Source organism: Engystomops pustulosus, chromosome 1, assembly GCF_040894005.1.
Source record: "Engystomops pustulosus chromosome 1, aEngPut4.maternal, whole genome shotgun sequence".
In the NCBI taxonomy this organism is placed as follows: Eukaryota; Metazoa; Chordata; class Amphibia; order Anura; family Leptodactylidae; genus Engystomops; species Engystomops pustulosus.
In genome coordinates this window covers 141223406-141246328 of record NC_092411.1, presented here as the reverse complement: position 1 = coordinate 141246328, position 22923 = coordinate 141223406, and the positions used below count along the sequence as shown (strand labels likewise).

Sequence of the window (22923 nt, the reverse complement as noted above, 5' to 3'; positions counted from 1 at the left end):
CTTGTTTAAACCAAACTGAACTGCTTCCTTGTTACACCTAGTGGAACTTTACAGGTGTGTGCTGCGTATTGTGCTATCTCACAGAGCTCTTCTATAACCGGTCCAGCTAGTTGTTCAGTAATGTCAATGTGAACACCATATATTCATACTTTGTCTAATACTGGTAGATTTTCATTAACAACATAGCTTTGTGAGTGAGTAAAGCACCATGATTGCTACGTGGATACTTTGCTTTCTGCTTAAGGTAGGGACGGATTGTCTTTTGTTTTAAAGTCAGTATTCAGGATATTGTTGGATTCCACTATTCTATCATTCTAGGGGTGGTAATATATAGGCTAGTTACTAACCATTCTCTATGTTGTACATGTTTTACTACTTTAATTAAAAAAATCACAGTAAATTATACTTAACTGCAGAATAAACTTAATCTCATTTTTACCGCTAATTAATATTAAATACAGCATATATATATACAACATATGTATGAGTTTTAGATACACATCAGCCATTGGTATACAGTACCATAAAATCAGCTAAACATCTCTAACCCATTGAAGAATGGCCTCCACAAGAAAGTATCCTGAGGTAGCTTGCACCAAGAAGCAGCAGATCCTTTACGATCTGTACGTTGGGGCCTCCAAGTATCAGATTTGTTTTTTCAGCACATTCCTCAAATGCTCAATTGGATAAATATCTTGGGAATGTGTAGACCAAATTAACACTATGTCATGTACCTCAAATCATCTCTAAAAAATGTATGCAGAGCAGCAAGGGTCACTGTCATTAAAAATACATTTACCATTAAAGGGGTATTCCCACGAAGAGAAGTTTCTTAAATATACTCAGGATAATAAAATAACACATTCTCTAATTCAATATTATTAACAAAAATACAGCATTTCACAGAAATAAGTCCAAACTGTCTCTCTCAATCCTGACGTACAAATTTCAGTTGCCCTGGTTTCCGACCCTGAATCTTCTGACTTTAAGGTCAGCAGATATCATGCTGTGGAGCTGAGATCTTCCCTGTTCTCTGCTTCCTGCAGAGGTCCCTCCCCTTTGATTCCAGGATGAGCCTACACTGATACACATAGACACTCAGTTCCTGACGGCAAACAGCACACCACAGCGTGAGGAAAGCTACAGGCAGATAATTTCTTTATCCGGGGGAAGGGGAGGGATGCTCATTAGATCTGATAGTGTTTTGTGGTAGAGAAGAGATGTAGCAGGGCTAAGAATGTCATTGTGTGTAATATGCATCTCATGGATCTCAATAATCTCTGATTGCTCTCATCTCTCTTTTTATGTCAAATACTAGTACAATATTCAGAAGGTAAATAAAAGTGTATATAAACCTTGTACACTGATAATCTGACCACATTGTCAGCACACTGTATCTCACACAGCACTACAGGAATCATAATGTGTCTGCTTAGAGAGTTCGCGCCCATACTCTGGAATCTTACTCTGACCATCACTAAGTTATTGGAGCTAAAAGAGTAAAATTTTAAAGTAAGGGGTTAAAATGAGGTTTATTGTGTTAACATCACTAGGGGATTATAATTTGAGAATTTTCTTTCATGGGCAAACAAGGTTTAGGTAGGAGGTACATTTCGTTATAATATCTACATAGACACAAATAGCACCAGAATATTGTCCAAAGCATTACACTGGGGCACATTTACTAATAACAGTAACGTGTACTATGTGCAGTTTGCCCGTGTATAGTGCAGATTCAGGATTACTGGCGCCCTTTCTTTATGAATCGCCCCCTGGCTGACAGAGTCAACCACTTTTTTGGTGCTTTTTTTAACATAGGGTGTTGCATAATAAATGTGGCGCACGGTCGGACTGAGCACCGGAACGGCCCCTTGAGTGCAGAAATTTGTGTCGTTTGAAGGACAGTACAGCCGCGACACAAAACTTAATAAATGTGCCCCACTGCCTCTGCAGGTTTGTTTTTTTCCATAGTACCCCTGGAAAGCATCACACATTTATACAGACATCCACGTGATGTAAAAGATTACATGACTCATCACATTAGGCCTCCTTCTTACAGTATGCTGTGGTCCAGTTCTGAGGTGCCCATTATAGATATTTTTGGTAGGTAGAATAGCTTTTGCTGGGAGGCAGACAAAGTTATTCTAGCTGACGTTGCCAAACACTTACTACAGTTAACCAAATAAGGACGTAAACTAAAATAGCCATGAAATATGGACTAGAATGAGTGGGCAGCAGTTGGAAGGCTTTGATGTATTACGTGCCTGGACCCAAGTGCTCTCTGCAGGTATTATTGTGTGTCTGCAGACAGTAGAGTTTGTTTTGTTTTTTTGCTTTAGATACACAAAGTATCTTTTCCTCTCTGGCACGCTTACAGTTTGCTAAGCAAAACAATATAATGGTAGAGGCCATTTCCTTCTCTTCCACAATATCTAATGCTGCACCTTATTTATCTTGTTGTAGACTGAAAATGTATTCTTGGACTGACTTTACTACTGCAGATCCTCAATAATATTTGAAATGTCCTTTTGAGATTTCCATCCTTTTTGTGAAATCATACCCATTAACCTACACAAAGAAATTGGCTCAGCAAGTCATATTTAAATGTCTTGAAAAGAGTCACTTTTAGAGGCTGGCAAAGGGGGGTTGTTACTTAAGATGTCAATATCTTGGATTCAATAGTACCTAGAAGAATGCATTTGGTTTTGTATTGAAGAGAAGAATCCCATCCTCAAATTGCATAATTTTGTGACATGGGGCAAGACCAGAGAAAGACTCTGTTAACGCCTTATCACCGATGCTTGTTTTAAGCTTAATGACTAGACTTTATTTTTAGAATCGGAAATGTCATAATTGGTTATAACTTTGGAACATTTTAACATATCCAGGTGATTTTCAGACTTTGGGGCAGATTTACTTACGCAGTCCGTTCGCGATCCAGCGACGCGTTCTCTGCGGTGGATTCGGGTCCGGCCGGGATTCACTAAGGTAGTTCCTCCGCCGTCCACCAGGTGGCGCTACTGCGCTGAAAAGCATCGTTTCGCACTGAAATTCACCGGGCCGGACCAAGTGCAGTTAAGCACGTCCCAAGCTACACATTTTTTGTTTTAAATGCGGCGGTTTTACCGAATCCGTCGGGTTTTCGCTCGGCCACGCCCCCGATTTCCGTCACGTGCTTGCCAGCGCCGATGCGCCAAAATCCGATCGCGTGCGCCAAAATCCCGGGGCAATACAGGGAAAATAGGCGCAAATCGGAAATATTCGGGTAACACGTCGGGAAAACGCGAATCGGGCCCTTAGTAAATGACCCCCATTGTGTACTTAATGTTAGTTGTAAAATATATGTGATAAGTTTTGCGTTTCATTCTGAAAAAAAATGAAAACAACATTTCTGGAATGTCTGCAATGTATGTTGACATAAAACATTTTTATGCGTCCTCTCATATTTCTAGGAGGTTATGAGGCTTAGAACTTTAGGTGCGATTTTTATCATTTGCATGAAAATCGCAAGACTCACATTTTGAGGGACAACTCAGCTCTCAAGTGACTTTGAAAGGCCTAAATAATAGTGACACCACATAAATTACCCCACTATAGAAACTACACTCAATATATGTATAATAACTTCTATCATGTCTATTAACCCTTGAAGTGTTTCACAGAGGTTGAAACAAAATGGAAGGGTGATTTGGAAACTTAAAATTCTGCAGGAGGCAGAACCCAGCAAAGAGAGAACACAGCAGCCTCAGGGCACCCAACGGACCCCAGAGCTGCAGTAGGATGGATCGAAGCTCCAAGGGAAATAAACTTGCATTCCACTGTAATTCTTGACCGTGGCATGTAAGAGATTAAAAACCAGATCTAGGATAACACAGCCCGCCCCAGCAGTAGCAGGTTGCAATGCCCTGCAATATTCTTCTGAAGCACTGACATAGAAAGGCCTGCACGTGAGGACAGCAAACTTCAGATTTCATATATGTGTGTGATTTTATCGGAGATGATCTTTTTTAGAATATCTTGATATGTAGAACCTTAGAATTCAGAGAATTTCTTTACTTCAACTGTAATTAGCATTATCTATATACAGCCCCCAGCATTAACTATATACAGTCCCCCACGATTAACTATATACAGCCCTCCCAGCATTGACTATATAAAGCCCCCCCAGCATTAACTATATACAGTCCCCCACCATTAACTATATACAGCCCTCCCAGCATTGACTATATAAACCCCCCAACATTGACTATATACAGACCCCCAGCAATCATATATACAGCCTCCCCAGTTATACCTATATACACTCCCACAGCATTAACTATATACAGATCCCAGTATTCACGATACACATACCCAGTAATCAATATATACAGCCCCCTAGCAATAACTATATAAAACTCCCAGTATTCACTTTATACAGACCCCTAAGAATAACTATATACGGATCACAATATTCACTACATATAGAGCCAGTAATCACTATATACATCCCCTAACAATAACTATATATAGCCCGCTAACAATAACTATATACAGCCCCCTAGCAATAACTATATACAGCTCCCCAGCATTAACTATATACAGCCTCCCCAGTAACACCTATATACAACCCCCAGCATTAACTATATACAGTCCCCCAGCATTAACTTTTTACAGCCCCCCCAGCATCAACTATATACAGCCTCCAGCTTTAACTATAAGCAGTCCCGCAGCATTTACTATATACAGCTCCACAGTAGTAACTATATACTTCCCCCAGCATAAACTATATACAGCCGCTCAGCATTAACTATATACAGTCCCACAGCATTAACTAAATACCAGTCCCACAGCTGAACTATATAGACCCACACAGCATTATATATATATATATATATATATATATATATATATATACAGCCCCCAGCATTAACTATATACAGTCCCCCAGAATTAACTATATACAGTCCCCCACCATTAACTATATACAGCCCTCCCAGCATTGACTATATAAACCCCTCAACATTGACTATATACAGTCCCCCAGCATTGACTATATACAATCCCCCAGCATTAACTATATACAACCCCCTCCCAGCATTAACTGTATACAGTCCCCCAGCATTAACTATATACAGTCCCCCAGCATTAACTATATACAGCCCCCAACTTTAACTACATACAGTCCCCCAGCATTAACTATATACAGTTCCCCAGCATTACCTACACACAGATCACCAGCATTAACTACAACAGCCCCCCCCCAGCATTAACATTATACAGCCCCCCTAGCATTTACTATATACAGCCTCCCCAGTTATACCTATATGCAGCCCCCCAGCATTAACTATGTACAGCATCCCCAGTAATACCTATATACAGCTCCACAGTATAAACTATATACAGTTCCCCAGCATTAACTATATACAGCCCCCCAGTAATACCTATATACAGCCTCCCAGCATCAACTATACACAGCCCCCCAGCATTAACTATATACAGCCCCCAGCATTAACTATATACAGCCTCCCCAGTAATACCTATATACAGCTCCCCACAGCATCAACTATACACAGCCCCAGCATTAACTATATTTGGCTCCCCAGCATTAACTATATACAGACCCCCCCCCAGTAATACCTATATACAGCTTCCCCACAGGATTAGCTATAAACAGCCACCAAGCATTAAAGCGGTTTTCCCAAGAAAGATAAGTCTCACATTTCAATCCCCTAGGGATGTTAACACAATAAAGATCATTTTAACACTTTACTTTACAATTTGACTCAGTTTTATTGCTGTTTTAGCTTCTATATATCCCTCTGTTGCTCAATGCAAAATCCCAGGGCGTGGTCGGGGACTCTCTAAGCAGACACATTACTGTATTACCCTAGTTCTGTAGGGTGACAATGTGGTTTTATTATCAGGGTACAAGGTGTATATGCACTTTCATCTGACACACTGACACATACAAGGAGAGATGAGACAGATCGGAGATGCATGAGATGATTACACAGAGGCTGATAGACCATTTCACTGTTACACTGTCAGCTCTGAAACATCTCAGAGACAAGTGCCTGCCTCCCCCTTCCCCCGGTCACTTATCTCTCTTTGCTCATGATCTCCTGGCAGGAAGTGATCAGTAAGTGTCTCTGAGCTCCATGGAGGAGACGTGGCTACAGCCACACATCATCTGCATGATCTTTTCTAGGGGCAACTGAAATTGTGTACAGTGGGACTGATAGAGACAGGTTTGTGAAATGCTGCATTTTTGATAATAACAGTGAATTAGAGAATGTGTTATTTGTTATCCTGAGTATACATAACAAAATTGTCTTTAGCTATATACAGCCCCCCCCAGCATTAACTAAATACAGCCCCCCAGCATTAACTATATACAGCCCACCAGCTTTAACTATACATCCAGCCCTGACTACACAATAATACCTGAAAAGAACATTTTACATATTAGATATCAACCAATAATAAAAAGCAGCAGATCATTGTGTATCTCTTCTGACTAGTTTATATTCTGAAGCCTCATTAATGCACACCTTTTTTCTTTTGAGAATCTCACAAAATGACATTAAAAGTATGTCAACGACTCTCAAGTGAGAATATCCAGGACACGTCTATCAAGGACATTTTTTAAACAAACAGGAAAGTTCTGTTGGTTTCAGAGCTTCCCTTATACCTGTGACTTTTTAAGATAGTGTGAACACATTCTTTTAATCATAATAAATGTTACCCCTTCACTATTCTATTATCATCACCGAGCAATTCTGGAGCTCTTCCCAAGTGTATAGCACTTGTACAGTGATGTATCCTTCAAATCAAAACCACAGTGCATACTCTGTCTGCATTAACACTTTGATCTTCTGTTCTTAAGGCTGCTACTGTTTGTCATTTGTTAGAACCTTAGTGATAATGAGTAGTAAAAAACCTATGTTCATGGTCTTTAACATAGTAACAATGTTAGGTATCATTAAGTCATTGTATTCATGAATTTTCCTAGTCTTATAATTGAATTCCCAGACTCATTTAGACTGAGCATTCAGAGCCCAGCCTACATTTCAGTAAATTCATGTGCATTCCAGGAGCAACACCCATATATCTACTACATATAAAAGCTTATAGATAGCATGGGCCCAAGTCAGGATAAATTTTAGTGTCTTTATTGGAGCAAAACTCCCAGGAAATGGCACACAGTAAGTACTGAAAATATTACTATGTATAAGATATTTTTGTCCACCATGTTAAATGAAAGTAGTGAAGTACAGGACACTGAGATTTGCCAATCTGGCTTTGTCCATCATTTGGACAACTTACCCAGAAAGCAGGGACAATCATTGTTCCCTACAGAATTGTTGAAAAAACAATAATAAATTAAAAACTCTTCCAAGTAACTTAAAGGATTTTTTCCATGAACACCACAAGATAGGGTCTAACTTGCTGATCAGTGGGGGTCTCAGTGATGAGACCCCCACAGATCATGAAAACTAGGGGTCCTTCGGACCCCTCATCCCTCCGACAGATTAATGGAGCAGACGGCCGCGCACGACCGTTCTGCTCCATTAATCTCTATGGAGCTCACGGAGATTGGTGAGCATGGCCAGGGGCGCAACCACTATGGGGCCCACAGTGTTAGGGGGCCCCAGCATCCGACCTGCCACACTAAAGAGTGGAGGATGTGCATCATTATATCCATATCATGCTGTACTTTGTATATCATAAAATGTATATAACATATATGTGATGTATATATGCTGCATCTTTGATGTGTATATGTTATGTGTATACGGTGTATGGCATCTGCATGTACTGTATGTGTGTATATATGCTGTGTGTATATGTCACTGTATGTGTGTGTGTATGCTCTAGATAAGAATATGTGCATAAGTATACAAATGTGTGTTTGTAACTTGCATGTGTGAGTGTACAAATATGTATATTTTTCAAGTGGGAAGGGGGGCCCCATACCAAAGCCGAAGCCTGCTATGTGGCCCTGCCACTCCTAGTTACGTCACTGAGTATGGTGCTTGCAATTCCCGTCAGCTATATAGAGATTAATGGCACAGAACGGTCATGCACGGCCGTCTGCTCCATTACGCTGACGGAGTGGCGAGGGGTCCGGCGGAGGTACGTGGGACCCCATCGGACCCCTTGTTTTCGTGATTTGTGGTTGTCTCATCACAGAACCACAGCTATCCCCTATTGCTACAGTCTGTTTTAAAGTAAACAATTGGAAACACAAGTTGACTGGAGGAGGGCATGTTATTGGGTAGATAATTGACTGAAAACTGATTTACAAAAATATATTTTCTTTCTGCTTATATAAATAAATCTGATTATTCTACTGAAATGGTTTGAAGCATTAAATAGATATAAAATCTTGGCACTAAGTATGCCTTTATATTGCATAATGCCCAAAATGGGTGGAATAAGGTAGCAAGCCAGGATATATAGTAGTGGCCAGGCTATGAACTTTTGGAGATTAGGCTCTAAACCCATTCACAGTGCTGCTATGTTTGTAATAATGGCACCAGAAATCACTACTGTTCCAGTAATGCCCCCTGCTTTCCCCTCCACACATTCATTACAATAAAATCCCAAGCTATTTGCTGTATCATGTCTTTAATCTCAGCCAGCATTCTTGGGAATGTTAAGGAACTAAATCCTGAGTAAATCTGTAAGTCACATGTTATAGTAAGGGATTTATCCCATGCCAAAAATGGCAAAAATATTAGTTATTTTTATAAGCTATAGAGTTTAATAGTCCTTTGATCTAGGATTATAACATGTGTGATTTGTGTTTTTCATTTTTTACATTTTGTAATATTTTACCTAAAGTAAAACTTTGCATCATCCATAGTTTAAAGCTGTATATTGAATTGGTTGGATTGAGCGTTATGGGTTCGAAATGTTGGAATTTTCTACCACATATTAATTTTATTTAATTAGAAAGTAACAAGGGTTAAATTCATGTGTACAACAGGTATTTGTCAATTTCTATAAAATAGTTATAGAGCAAAGACCCACTAATAAAAACGTAAAACCTTTCCCTTCTAAGAGCAACCAAGAGCCACAGAAAAGGCCATCAAAATCTATCTTGTTCACCGTCACTAATAATCATTATTTTTTCCAGACCTTGTCATGTAAAGGGCTCAAGGTCAACTTCATCATGTTAAACTGTTAGTGATGTTTTCAGTGGGAGAAGTGCACAGGGAATCTTGACTCCTTTCAATGTATGAACCTGCCCTCTATGACCTCAAGCATTCCTTCCAAGGAATGTTGGTTTAAACGCTGCCACTTGTATACAGCTGCTAGTAAAATATATCCCTTGGTTACTTCCCACACTTGTTAGCGAAAAGGGAGCTATTGTACAATGTCACCAGCTATTAAGCAAGATAGGCAGTAATTTTCCCCTGTGTCGGGGGCAGTGGTGAACAAGCTTTCAAACAAAACATACACTCATCAACAACCTTTATTGAGCACTAAACCAATCAGATTTCAGTCAAACAAATATTATCATAGTGATAAGGAATATTTGTTTTACATCCATTATGATGCTGTCAGGCTCCAGAGGTAGTACACCCACTGAACCACTCCGAGCGATGCCGTAAGCCGACACCTGGGACTGGAGTCTAAGTGGCACCGAGTTTTCTCTAGAGCCCGCAGCAGGTCGCTCCACAGGCGTGCTATTGCTCGCGGTGGTGGCCAAGGCGAAGTACAGAATTGTAGACCAGAAACGTGGTCGTGGACAGGTAGGAGGTTAGGACAAGCAGCACAGTATCAGAGTCAGGGACATAGCAGAAGGTCAGGACAGCCGGGCAACAGAGGCACAGGAGGGCAAATGGGTGCGCCTGCGACCCGGGACATGGTTCACAGGGGCACCCGTGACAGATGCCATTATTTTCAGAAATTCCATGGATAGCCTTCTCCTCGTAGTAACATCCAATAACTCTATTGGAGGAAGTGAAGTGCATGCATATTTGGCATTGATGTCTGATAACACTGAAATCAGCGCCAACTGTGCCCAGATTATTTAGGTCTCTTTTTTTGTTTTTTTTAAAGAGTATCTTTTTGGTTTGTTTTGGTCAATACATGTATTCCCCATAAAATAATAACCTTGATAATCTTTTCTTATATGTTGTGCATTTTCTTATACTACTTATAAGAAAAACTACTTATAAGTAAAACTTATACTACTACTAATTTATTAGTAATTCACCAACAAAGTGTTAAAAGTTGGGGTGGGATACATCCCAAACTGGTAACACCCGCTTGGATAATTACTCATAAGTTACTAGACAAATAACAATTCTGACATCCTTTCCTGTAGCATCCTCAGAAATGTCTATGAGGTCTCCTCATACCTCCTGTATACCTAAAGGGGGTTTTTTATTTCATGTCTATGAAAATTACCTGGGCCCATTGTAATGTCTACAATCATGCCATATCATATTAAAATGAAACTCACCCAGGCCTTGTTCAATGTCTATGATCATATAACATAATATCAGAGGTTAGGTATAGCCAGACTATGTGTATAACAATATTTTGCAGTATTTTTAATTTTATTTACACTAAAATATCCTATTTCTGGATTGTTGGGATAGATTTTTTAGATTTTCAGAATATAAACTCAAGGTAATATAGAAACTACAACCTATACCTAAACTAAAATAGTAAAAAATGATTGAGGATACAAGCCCTGAAATAATCACAATTACTGCTGCAATGCCAGAAATGATAATGATGTCTCTTTTTTTAAGCCACATCCACGCCAACTGGGCATGTAAAGGTGTGAAGTGAGGCTTTCCCGGTAGCTCAGTTTGCCCATATGGGGTGTTCCTACGCATGCGCACTAGCTATAGCCTGCACTGATTCAGGCCTGAATGCAGATTAAATTGCAATTCTACACAGGGCCAGTCGTAGAATTGTACGACGAGCACAGCTGCTCCCCACATACATCAGGAGGTCAGAATGGTGGAGGAAGTACCATGCATCGGCATATGATAAATAACCCCCATTGTATTTTTCCATTTTTACAATAGTTTTTATGCATATCTCAACTATGTTGTAAAACAAAGGGAAAAGGTCAAGAATATGTAATATTTGCCAAATTTATTACAGTTCTGCACCATTATTTGCAATAACATATTGGTATGATTGCATGGCAACCAGGAGGCCATTTTGATAATTTCCCTGCAATTTGTGCCAGTTTTGGAATGTTGTGAACTAAGCAGCCATGATTTCATTGACTAGAGTATAGACAATCCAGTTTGTAAATGTAGCCTGTCATTATTGGAATTACTAGTTTACTTAGCTAAACTGTATAAACATCCTGGGGGAGACTTATCATACACCACCGCTCATGTATGTTAATGCCACGCCCAGACAAAACTATGCCAGGTCTGTTCACTGATGTTTAAAATTTGTGCAGGCATAGGGCAGTAACGCCCCTTGCTTGACCACCCTTCTTGCGCCCCTCCACACCCTCTTCACACTTACATGGTGTGGAGGTAGTGTAGTTGCCGTAATAATCCCAATTTCTTGCAGTGCACAAGAAATTGGGATTATATCAGCACTTCTATGCCAAAAAAAGGCTTAGAGGCACTGATAAATCCCTACCACCACCACCACCATTTCTAACTGCTTTTATTGGGTGAAGTCATTCAAGATCATTAAGGGACTGACTTATGTAAGTGATTTATTAATTCCTCTAGGGGAAGAAGATGTAAAAGGCACAAATATTGCCCCCTGTGTTTTGGCTTCATCTGTCTTAATAGATAGATATTATTTACAAGCAAAGCATCTCTCTTAAAGCAGCAAATCAATAACTGCAGAAATAGGATTTGGACTGCAATAACCACAGATATACCAACGTAGCAATACTATGCTTTCTTCAGGCCAGAAACATGGTGAACTTTATAAAGCCATTTATCAGTGAAATCCATTACTAACACTGATGACCCTCATGGATTTTATTAGCATTTGTTAGCAGTGTCAACAGAAACTCGTCAGTAAACAATACTAACAATGGTGACATAGGTGTCTGCTGCCTTACATCTAATTATAAAGCTATAGGTTTTGCTAATGTACTTTGAACCTAGTTTGAGAACAGTTGTTCACACATTGGTACTTTGAGAATCCATTACTCCTTATTGCTCAGTTTGCACCGCTTAGGCTTAATTCACATGCTGCACCATAACGCTCCGTGCAGCCATTGCCGGCCTATGGGGAACGTATATACAGCGGGCGTATATACATCCCCCAATGGTTGTGTGAATGGGGCCTTATACTGATGATCTCAGTATGTTTGGATGATAATGTTTAATTTACTAAGCTTGTCCCCACCATTATAACCATTCAGTTCAATGGTTTCAAACATGTACAATGTGTTCATTTATAAAACCACACAAGAAAGACATGATCAACCTTTCTCATTCTGCCCCCTCTATGTACAATGATGTTTTTCTAATTAATTGCTAAAAATTTAACCGAACTTTAAACTTGACAAAACTCCACACAACCACTTACTTCAGTATATAAACATGTGAAATAAAAGAATTGCTCACAGAACTGCTTGAAACCATTATGAGAAATAGTTATCCCTAAAAGGATTTTTTTTTTACAATGCGCTATATAAGAGGGTAATAGAATATATCACTTTCATTGTTTGGACAGTATAGTATTCCATATGGTATTAAAATGACTCATATGGACAGTCAGCCACTTAGGGACACAGTGGTCTTTGTCTCAGTAATGGTGTTGGAATGAATGATGTAATCAATAACACTCAGGAAATCATGGAATTCTGAATTCCCTACTCCTCATTACTTTAATGCAGCTCCAACCATCAATGTTACAATGGGCTAGACTATATCCCTAGGGGTGTCAAATACAACCTGTACCGTCCTCAATACATACATTCATTATTTTTGCTCCTCGTTGTTGTTTTTTGTTGGCCAATTTTAGTGATGATTTTCAATGTGATGTTATATTAAGCGCACATCCCAATTGTATTTGGCGCACTATGTGCAAACCACATTCAAGAAAGGATTTAGAAGTTGGTAGATTTGCTTTTTGTTGGTCTAATTTTGCGGCAAAAAAGTGTTGGGAAACTAGAAATAGACAAGTCATTTTGTAATATTACAGGTAGATAGTTAACTTATGCTACACTTATACAATTAAGGAAATATATTTATTACAATGTGTATGCTGGTATTCTGGGAAAAGGTAGGCGGGGGAGGGGTAGTACATTAATCAGCTAGACAAAATGCTGAAGCGTCTGGTGTTGCCAGGGTTATGACATTCCTGTATTAAAGGACCTGCTTTGGAATGTAGTGACAGCCAGTGCTATAGGCCTAACTGCCTGAAAGCATATACCAACAGAGTTAGGGTTAACATCACTTTTTATGCTAAAACACCATTAGGAATAAAACTCTGCAATGGACACTTTCTATTGGTAAAAGTTAATTGTATTGAAATGTACAGATTATTTAATGAAAAAATCTAGCTATGTTTATAGAAAGTTTATGTAATAAGTTTAATAACTGCAAAGTAAATTGCTTTTATTTATTTTTTTCCTATTGCTATTTGTCTATGTGTTTAGCTTTCTATCTATTTCATGTCTACATCTGTACATCAAATACTGTACATCTTTCATGGCACTTATGGCATGGATTTGATAATTACTTGAGCATCAGGAAACAAAGACCTAGGCATTAGCACTACCTGCCATTGTGAGAATTAGAGCCTGTAGGAGAGGCGGGCAGGTTCAAGGGGTTATGGTAATTGAGTTTGATCTAAGCTCCTCCTGAGAGAAAGCTCCTTATGCTGCATTACTTTCACAGTCTGACTTTAGCTTCAGTGCATATGGAAGTTTTGTTCCCGTAGGCTGTAAAATTCTCTGCAGCCTTACTGGAGGTCATCACTGTTGCCATTGGATGTGTTGAAATAGCTGTATCCATGGGATGTTGATCTGCAACTTATAACCCTGACGAGTGCTTGGGACTGGGATCTGCCTGTGTCTTCCACTATTATTGAACCTAGCAAACAATGTTCAGGTACACAGCACCTTGGCAAGTCCTCTGCCTCACAATGGATCAAGGAGTGCGGGTAAGATATCCTGTTTCTGTTCTATATTTTGCTCTTTATATAGGTAGATAAAAATGCAGGTTAGATGCTATATAGTAACCCAGTCACGAGACAAAGTGAAAGGTGATAATCCCACTAATTGCCTGTGTCATCAGACTGTCCAAAGCCAGCTCAGGGTGACCATTAAGCTCCGCCAACCCAAATCTGTCTTCACTAATGTTCAGCTATTTAACTCATTTTCTGCAAGTGGATAAAACATATGTGTCTTCAGCAATTGGAGGCTTTTGTAGCAAAAATTTAGATCCATGACCAAACAGATTACATTAGATTTTCACATTAATGTTTCCTTCATTTTCGACTCTGCACTACAGGAACTTTTATTTCGTAACTTATAAAATTTTAAGCATTTCACTAATACTTTTTAGCACATTTTTTGTACACATAAAAACAGGTGATTGCTATAACTTTGACTGATAGGTTTTGGATCCTAACTCAAAAGCTTAGAAGTGGTTTAGGGACTGCAGACCTGTTCCCAGGTTTACTTTAAAGGTAATATCTCTGCAATTTTGACTATACAAAGCTGCAGTGTACGGTGGCATCTCTGACGATCTGTCTAATCATACCTATGTAAATGTTATTAGCATGCAAATATATTCTAAGGATTGTAGCTGGATATGGGGCCCTCTGGTGCACTGATCTGCATGATCTCTTTAATGTACTGCTGCATAGCCCCTCCCCCTAAGTAACTGCTGTATCAAAGTGAAGCTTGATACAGCTGTGACTCATAGTAAAGGGAGTTCTCTAATCCTGTTCAACAAAGTACTCATAGTCCGACTACATCCTGGATTAAAAATGCGTTTTTCACAGTACTGGGGCTACTAAAACCACACACTAATGAGTCGTTACAGAGATGTCCATGGCTACTACCTATTTCCCCTATTTTCTATTACACTGTTCATATTATATAATTTATTCCCTGCAAGGCTGCATAGTATTGTAAGTTAAAGGAAGCATGTTCTCACTCTCTCTCTCACTAAGGCTGGGACCCAGGTGTAGTATATGTTCAACTGGAGAGGTGGAAGGGTGAACGCTGCTCACATCTCCACTCTCCATAGGGAGGCTTTCAGCTGGGCCATACTTCCGGCTAAAAATAGAGCATGCTTTATTTGGATCTTTTATCCGGCGATGGCACAGTATTGTGACACACGTGTGTGCTCACCGTACCGTGCTGTGCACAAAGCACTTATATGGTGTCCGTATGCTAGCTGACATTCTTCAGTGAGCATATGGCCCCCATGTAAAAGGGGGCTAATTCTGACATCACTAGCTTTCAATAGAGATAGAAGGGGTTTAGATAGTAGGAGTTGGGTCTCCGCCCAACAGCTCAGAGAAAACTGATTATTACAAATAGAGTTGCCACCTGTTTCCACCTGACCGGCCAGTTTTTATACAGATAAGCCAGTGGGCAACTACTGGATTGTGGTTGGTATTTACTGTAACTGGCAGTGATTGAGCCCCATAGCAGACCTTTGGATATTAAAAAATATGTACATATGTCCAACACGCACATGTTAACACAATCACAATCATTTATATACGCATACAAACATATATTATATTTTTTTATATTAAATTTATACACACGTACAGTATATACCCATCATATATACACATGCAGATCAGATTTGCACAAATACTGTATAGTTCATATACATTATATGTACATGTATAGTATATACACATCATACTGTATAATTAGACATACAGGCCCAGATTTACACTGATTTATCATACAAATCGCACTTTCCCACCACTTTTGCTGGTTTGTACGACCCGCACACCACTATGGGCATATTGGGTCGTAGACTGGATGGGAGTGGCAGGGGCTGGCTGTTGCGTGGAGCTTCTTAGTGAATATCAGCTCAGGACTGCTGTCGGGGGGAATTTTAAGACTGGCGTACTCAATAATTCCCCCCACACACAGTATATACACACCATATGCATACATACTGTACATACAGTATACAGGCAGCATATACACACATACAGTGTATATGCATAAAGGTATATGCATTTACATATGTTTTAATTATACTCCCCTCCAGGAAAACAGCACTCAGCCTCAGACATGGGCAGCTTCTCCACTTGGCATGAATATGATTAGGGCACTCTTGTGTCCGGTGTTGGTTAATGCCTTTTTCACTAATATGGAGTGTGTAAGTCACGACACTTGTTTACCCTCTCCAACCCTTCCCATCTATGTAATTAAGCCCTATATTAAGTCACTCAGTTGTAAAACTGAAGCCTATTGATGGCAATCCAGCTAAATAAGGTCTAGTGGTTCCTATGTGGTACCTTTTAAAGTAAAAGCACTTGGGGTAGAGTACTGTATGTCTTTTATCCCACTGACACAGATGTCAGCCACGATTAGATTGGGTCTTCTTAGTGGAAAAACATGCAGTGCTGGTGAAGCATTCCTTTCCTTGCATGCCTTATGAATGTATGTGTTTATGCTGGGCTCTGTGGCTACTAGCACATGGACACAGAGGCAGCTCTGTTCTTAGATATGAAGAGGAATGAATGAAAATAAGCCAGGAACCTCTGTTATGAAGACAGATTGAATTCCTCAATAACAGGACTTTTCTAGTTATCGTTTGTCACACACTGTACATGTTATATCATATCATATCATATGCAAAATTAAAATGCTGCAGTGTCACTTTATGTTTATTTATGTGAATTATGTTCCTTCTTTTTCAAATAAATCCCTACACTTTGTACAGGTTATGATTCCTGCAAACTCATTGGGGCAGATTTATCAGGGCTTGTATGCCAGTTTTCTGATAAAAGCACTAGGGGCGTAACTAGGAGACGCAGGACAGACTTCGGATTGGGCCCCCTACCCCCTCAGGAAGTATTTATACATTTCCCAGCCTCTATCCCAGTATCTACTGACCACATGGCGGAAGTAAACTGCAGTAATTACTGATGAGAGATCCCTAGTTCTGTTGTTCTGCAGTACTCTCCACTCCCCCGACATTTCTAATCATGCTACTTTGGAAGATGTGCACTGTTATATAGATATTATTTATATAATGGTGCGCATCCTCCATTCTTTAGTTTGTGGGCCCCATAGTAGCTGCTATAGCTGCTACCACCGTAGTTACTCCCCTGAATAGCACAATTCTATTACAATTGTACGCTACTGGCTGCTCGATACATCAGGAGGCCAGTGCCTGGAGCGGCAGGGTTTCAGCGGCATGGGTTTTCCCCCCATTTAAACTTATAAACCTATAAAAAATCACCTTCAAAGTCAGAAGTAAATGAGCCAAAAAGATAACTTTTTACCTAAGATGAGTCAGTTTGGAGCGAGAGCATCACTTTAGTTGTCGTGATCTGTAGTGATAAAACCATGGTTCTGGAGTCATAGTAAATTTGGGATTACAATCTGTCAAAATGCATCATTATTGTGGCTCATATATAAAACCTGAGATACAGACAATTAAAAACATATGGTAGTTGGTAATGTGAGCAGCAGACACAGATCCAACTCCCAGCTACTGTATGTCCCAGTGCTGGAATGCCAGATGCATGGAGTGAGATGAGCAGACAGACTGCAGGAGGTGGGGTTACCTGACTGCAGGAGGTGGGGTTACCTGACTGCCTGGGTACATCATACAAAAAGTTAAAAGATGATTTTGCATTAAGGTGGGACATATATATTACAGAATAAGGTACTGTTACTGGGCTTGAGGGGGTTAGTGTTGTGACAGGTTCCCTTTAACTTCCAGTATCTCCATATCTATAGCTCACAGAACCACTATAATAGGTTTTGAAAGAAGAGTATATTTACCGCCCCCCCCCCCCCCCTCCGGATGTATATTTTTAAGCTTTCCCATAAACTCTAATACGTGAATTGTAGAGGAAAAATAAAGCATGCGGCATTCGAACAAGGATGTGAAAAAAGACATGTGAATAGCACAATAAATTATTATAAGCATCGTATTATGCACCTCAGCACATGGATGTAATACAGACTGTAAATACACTTGTCTGGAACAAGGCTGTTACTGAATATTTTCTGTATTTAAAAGATTGCTCAGATATCACTTACCGGTATTCTGGAAAATCTATATATCTTGACGTCTTTGGTGATGTTGGCACAGCATTTCCTCCCAAAGTAATTTACTGGAAGAAACACGCAATATAACAGACTATGTGTCACAATGGATAACTCCTTGTCTCCTACCTAACAAGTCCCCAAACCCTATTGATTAGGGACTTCTGGTTGAAAATCCCTTCATCTACTGCACAGTAAATATGACCAGACACAACAGAGGGATAAACAACAGATAACAGACGGACCAGCAAGGTCAGACAGAACCAGGTCTAATTCAAGATGGAGGCTAAGCACAGAATCAAAAAGGAAGATAAAGGTCAAATAACATAGCCGAGTTCAGACACACAGTATAGCAAAATAAATAGCAAGCAGAAATAGTCAGGAGACTAGTAAAACCAGCAAAGTATAATAGAACTGGGCAGATATATAAAGGCATTTCTGGACACTGCCCTCATGAGCTGACTGGATTGTCCGTCCATCATTTAACAGGTCGCAGATCATACAGAACTTTAAAATGACAGCACCCGGCTTCCACAAGGAAAAAACTTTATAAGACAGTTATCGATCAAGGTTTCTAGAAGACAGCGCTGGGTATAGCTAAAACGCAGAGCACTGAAGCAAGCAAGCATAAGAGAGTTTTGATACTTGCCTATTGTCATGTTATAGATTTCTGTTGATTTCTGTCTTCATTGATCTTACCGGGTTAGGCTACCTGCACATAACATAATTTTTTATACGGGATGTAAGGTGTCAGTATTTGCGTTCAGCATGCAATCAGTATCTTATTCATATGGACGGATACACATTCTGTGTCATCCATATGCCATCCATTTTTGTGGAATGAAAGAATGAATGAAAGAAGGCTGGTCGATGATGTAATGGGCAAAATGTAGGCTTTGGGTTACTTGATAATTTCTAGTAACAGAACGCAAAAACGGACTGCACATTACTGAGTTCAGTATGTTTCCTATAGATTTCAATTCATTTCAATAGGACTGGACCTGATGAGAACACGTCCAGGAGTAGGACACGTCTCAAACTTATGATGCGTCCAAGGGCAAAATAAAGAGGGAGTAGTAAATACATACAGTGGGTGTGAGATCATTCACTCATTCAACAGCCATGAGGACATATGTCAAATCTCAACAAAACGTTTGATATATACGTCCTGAAAATCATGTTCAGTGCAGGTAGCCTAATTCAGACAGTCATCTTGCTGTAACCCTGTAAGTTACAATGTAAGCGTCATTCATTGTGCTCCTAGAATGATTGGTTGGGTTTCCTTCCACCGTCTATAGATGTACTTAAAATCTGGGCATTACAACAGAAGAGTCATCTAATCACAGTCCCTATGATTGAAAATACATATAATTTATTTACAGGGTTACAATTTTACTGTATATGATGGGGGGGCAGACCCTTGGTAACTGAAAAAGATAACTATCCCTTTGTTTAAAACATTCTTTTTATGTTCATTTCTAAGAACAGAGTTAACTATTATTAGAAATAAATACATCAGCAGAGTTTACTGCTGAATAGTATATGTAAAGAAACAGAGATACTTTAAATGTTGCTGTTCCTAAACTATGCTTGGCTGAAGGTGTAGTGTAGCCCTCTCCTTAAACTGGTCATATGTATTAGGCCTTATTCACATGTCTGTGTTTCAGTGATTTGCTGACGATTATACAATGTCCTACACAATGCTGTTTATACATGTGGGTGATTTTGGAGCTGTTAGACCCATTTAGGTAATGTTGTGAGCATCTAATAAAAGAGATGGTGTTTAAATTACATGAACTAGAAATCCAACACTAAGGCCTTATTAACAATAGTGTATTTTAGTTATTACTTTCCATAAATATTTGTGAACCGAACCAAGTGTAGAACCAGCCCGGTTTAGGCTTCCAAATTCTGATGCAAAATACTGACCAAACTACAAATGTATATGAGGTCTTCTATAGACATTTAATTCTAAAATTTGAAATGATTGTTTAAAAACAAAATATGACTTCCTAAGTATAGGTTAGAGGACATTTGTTATTCCATGTTAAAATGCTTTTGGGCCCCGGACAGTGGCAGACACATTAGCTCATTCAAGCCCAGAATAATTGCATTTTTGTGCACATTTCCTGATGGTCTGGACGTCTGTTGAAGAGCATTTATTGAGGGTTTTATAAGACAGTTGTGGGAACTAGTGGTAGTTGTGTATTTTGGTTAGATTTTGTTCCGTTGTGTTGTTATTCTTCATTATTTTGCTTGGATGGAAAAAGATAACCCCAGGGTGAGACTTTAAAAAGATTTTATACTTCAAGCTAAAAGAGGTTTTGCATTAGGTTAATTTTAGCTGGGATGAAACTTCAGAAATATAGTGAATGTCTTCTTGCACAGAAGATGGACATTTATGGACATTTAAAGTGCCATTAAATTGATTAAAACATTTACCGGTATTTGTCTATAGATTAGACTTTACCAATATTGAAAATAACTATTGCTGCTTAAATTTATTTATCACTTATCATTCATACAGTTACTGAATACAAAGTAGTGAAAAGAGATAATTCATGACCTCTTTCTGGATCCAGTTCTGGCTTTGGATAAAAAAAAAACTACAGGATGTATCATCTATATCACATGAGCTGATTTCTCTGTATTAGTAACATATAAGTAGGCAGAATCAGACAACTCCATACAGACCCGGACTGGCCCAATAGCGAACAGGAGAATCCAACAGTGGACCCTTGACTTTGTTTGAGTGGTACAAAACATAGTATCATTACTGTATTTCATTCAGTATATTTATTCAATTTAATTATTTATATTTCATTCAGAAGTTCAAATTACAGAATCTACAACTCCCCTGGTTTGTTTTTATGTTCTGTAGATGCATTGGATGGCTAAGATGATATCTGAGCCCAGTTGCCCACATTTATTAGATGGTCTGTGACAGTAGTCTGGCGTAGATTGCACGTAAATACATTTATGCAGTTTTTGTGCCATTTTTGCGGCTGTACTATGTCCGCACTATGACACAAAACTCTGCACCTACAGGGATGTTCCTGTGCGTATTCGCACCGTGCACAACATTTATGTAGTCAAGCCCGTGCAGGGTGAGACAAATTAATGAAGTTGTGCTCCGTTTTTCATTGATCCAGTGCACCCTGCACACTATTCATAAATGTGGGCCAGTGTCTAGCCAACCATTGTCTTGCTTCTCCATCATGCTTTGGGACCCAGTCACATTGCAGTATATTTTTACTGCTTGAGACCTGCTGCTTTGTGGGCATGTATTCAATGGTCACAGATCTAAGAGGGTCTCAGTTCTGTGGTTTACTAATAGGGCTCCCAATATCATAACAGGGCAAGGCAAGTGCTAGGAAGCAGTTCTTTACTGAAGAAAATCAGCTATGTTCTAGGAACTTGCAAATGGGTGTCGGGTAATACATGGATTCTCAACATCCTAGTCAGGGGTTGTTGCAGCTCAGCTCTGATGCAGTTTTTGGTAGCTGATCTTTAATGGTAGCTGATGCATTTCATAGAAGCTGATCTGGAATGGTAGCTGATGCATTTCATGGTAGCTGATGCAGTTCATGGTAGCTGATCTGGAATGGCAGCTGATGCATTTCATGGTAGCTGATGCATTTCATGGTAGCTGATGCATTTCACGGTAGCTGATGCATTTCATGGTAGCTGATCTGGAATGGTAGCTGATGCAGTTCATGGTAGCTGATGCATTTCATGGTAGCTGATGCATTTCATGGTAGCTGATGCATTTCATGGTAGCTGATCTGGAATGGTAGCTGATGCATTTCATGGTAGCGTATCTGGAATGGAAGCTGATGCAGTTCATGGTAGCGTATCTGGAATGGAAGCTGATGCAGTTCATGGTAGCGTATCTGGAATGGAAGCTGATGCAGTTCATGGTAGCTTATCTGGAATGGAAGCTGATGCAGTTCATGGTAACTTATCTGGAATGGAGGCTGATGCATTTCATGGTAGCTGATGCAGTTCATGGTACCTGATGCAGTTCATGGTACCTGATGCATTTCATGGTAGCTGATCTGGAATGGAAGCTGATGCATTTCATGGTAGCTGATGCAGTTCATGGTAGCTGATCTGGTGCAGTTCATGGTAGCTGATCTGGTGCAGTTCATGGTAGCTGATCTGGTGCAGTTCATGGTAGCTGATCTGGAATGCAAGCTGATGCATTTCATGGTAGCTTATCTGGAATGGTAGCTGATGCAGTTCATGGTAGCTGATCTGGAATGGTAGCTGATGCATTTCATGGTAGCTGATGCATTTCATGGTAGCTGATCTGGAATGGTAGCTGATGCATTTCATGGTAGCTTATCTGGAATGGAAGCTGATGCAGTTCATGGTAGCATATCTGGAATGGTAGCTGATGCATTTCATGGTAGCTTATCTGGAATGGTAGCTGATGCATTTCATGGTAGCTTATCTGGAATGGAAGCTGATGCATTTCATGGTAGCTTATCTGGAATGGTAGCTGATGCAGTTCATGGTAGCTGATCTGGAATGGTAGCTGATGCATTTCATGGTAGCTGATGCATTTCATGGTAGCTGATCTGGAATGGTAGCTGATGCATTTCATGGTAGCTTATCTGGAATGGAAGCTGATGCATTTCATGGTAGCATATCTGGAATGGTAGCTGATGCATTTCATGGTAGCTTATCTGGAATGGTAGCTGATGCATTTCATGGTA

General features: G+C 39.6%; 1 protein-coding gene across 10 annotated transcripts in view; it reads left to right on the top strand.

The window, feature by feature from the left end:
* The window catches only part of PALM2AKAP2 (PALM2 and AKAP2 fusion), a 212644-nt gene that overhangs the window by 145078 nt on the left and 44643 nt on the right, over window positions 1-22923 (top strand). The window contains exon 1 of one of the 10 annotated variants that reach the window (XM_072154881.1): window positions 13840-14103. The exons of the other annotated variants lie outside the window; for them this stretch is intronic. Within the exon in view, the coding sequence (XP_072010982.1) occupies window positions 14044-14103 (60 nt within the window). The 5' untranslated portion in view covers window positions 13840-14043. Of the gene's footprint in view, window positions 1-13839; window positions 14104-22923 lie in introns of those variants that run through there. 10 annotated transcript variants of the gene reach the window in all.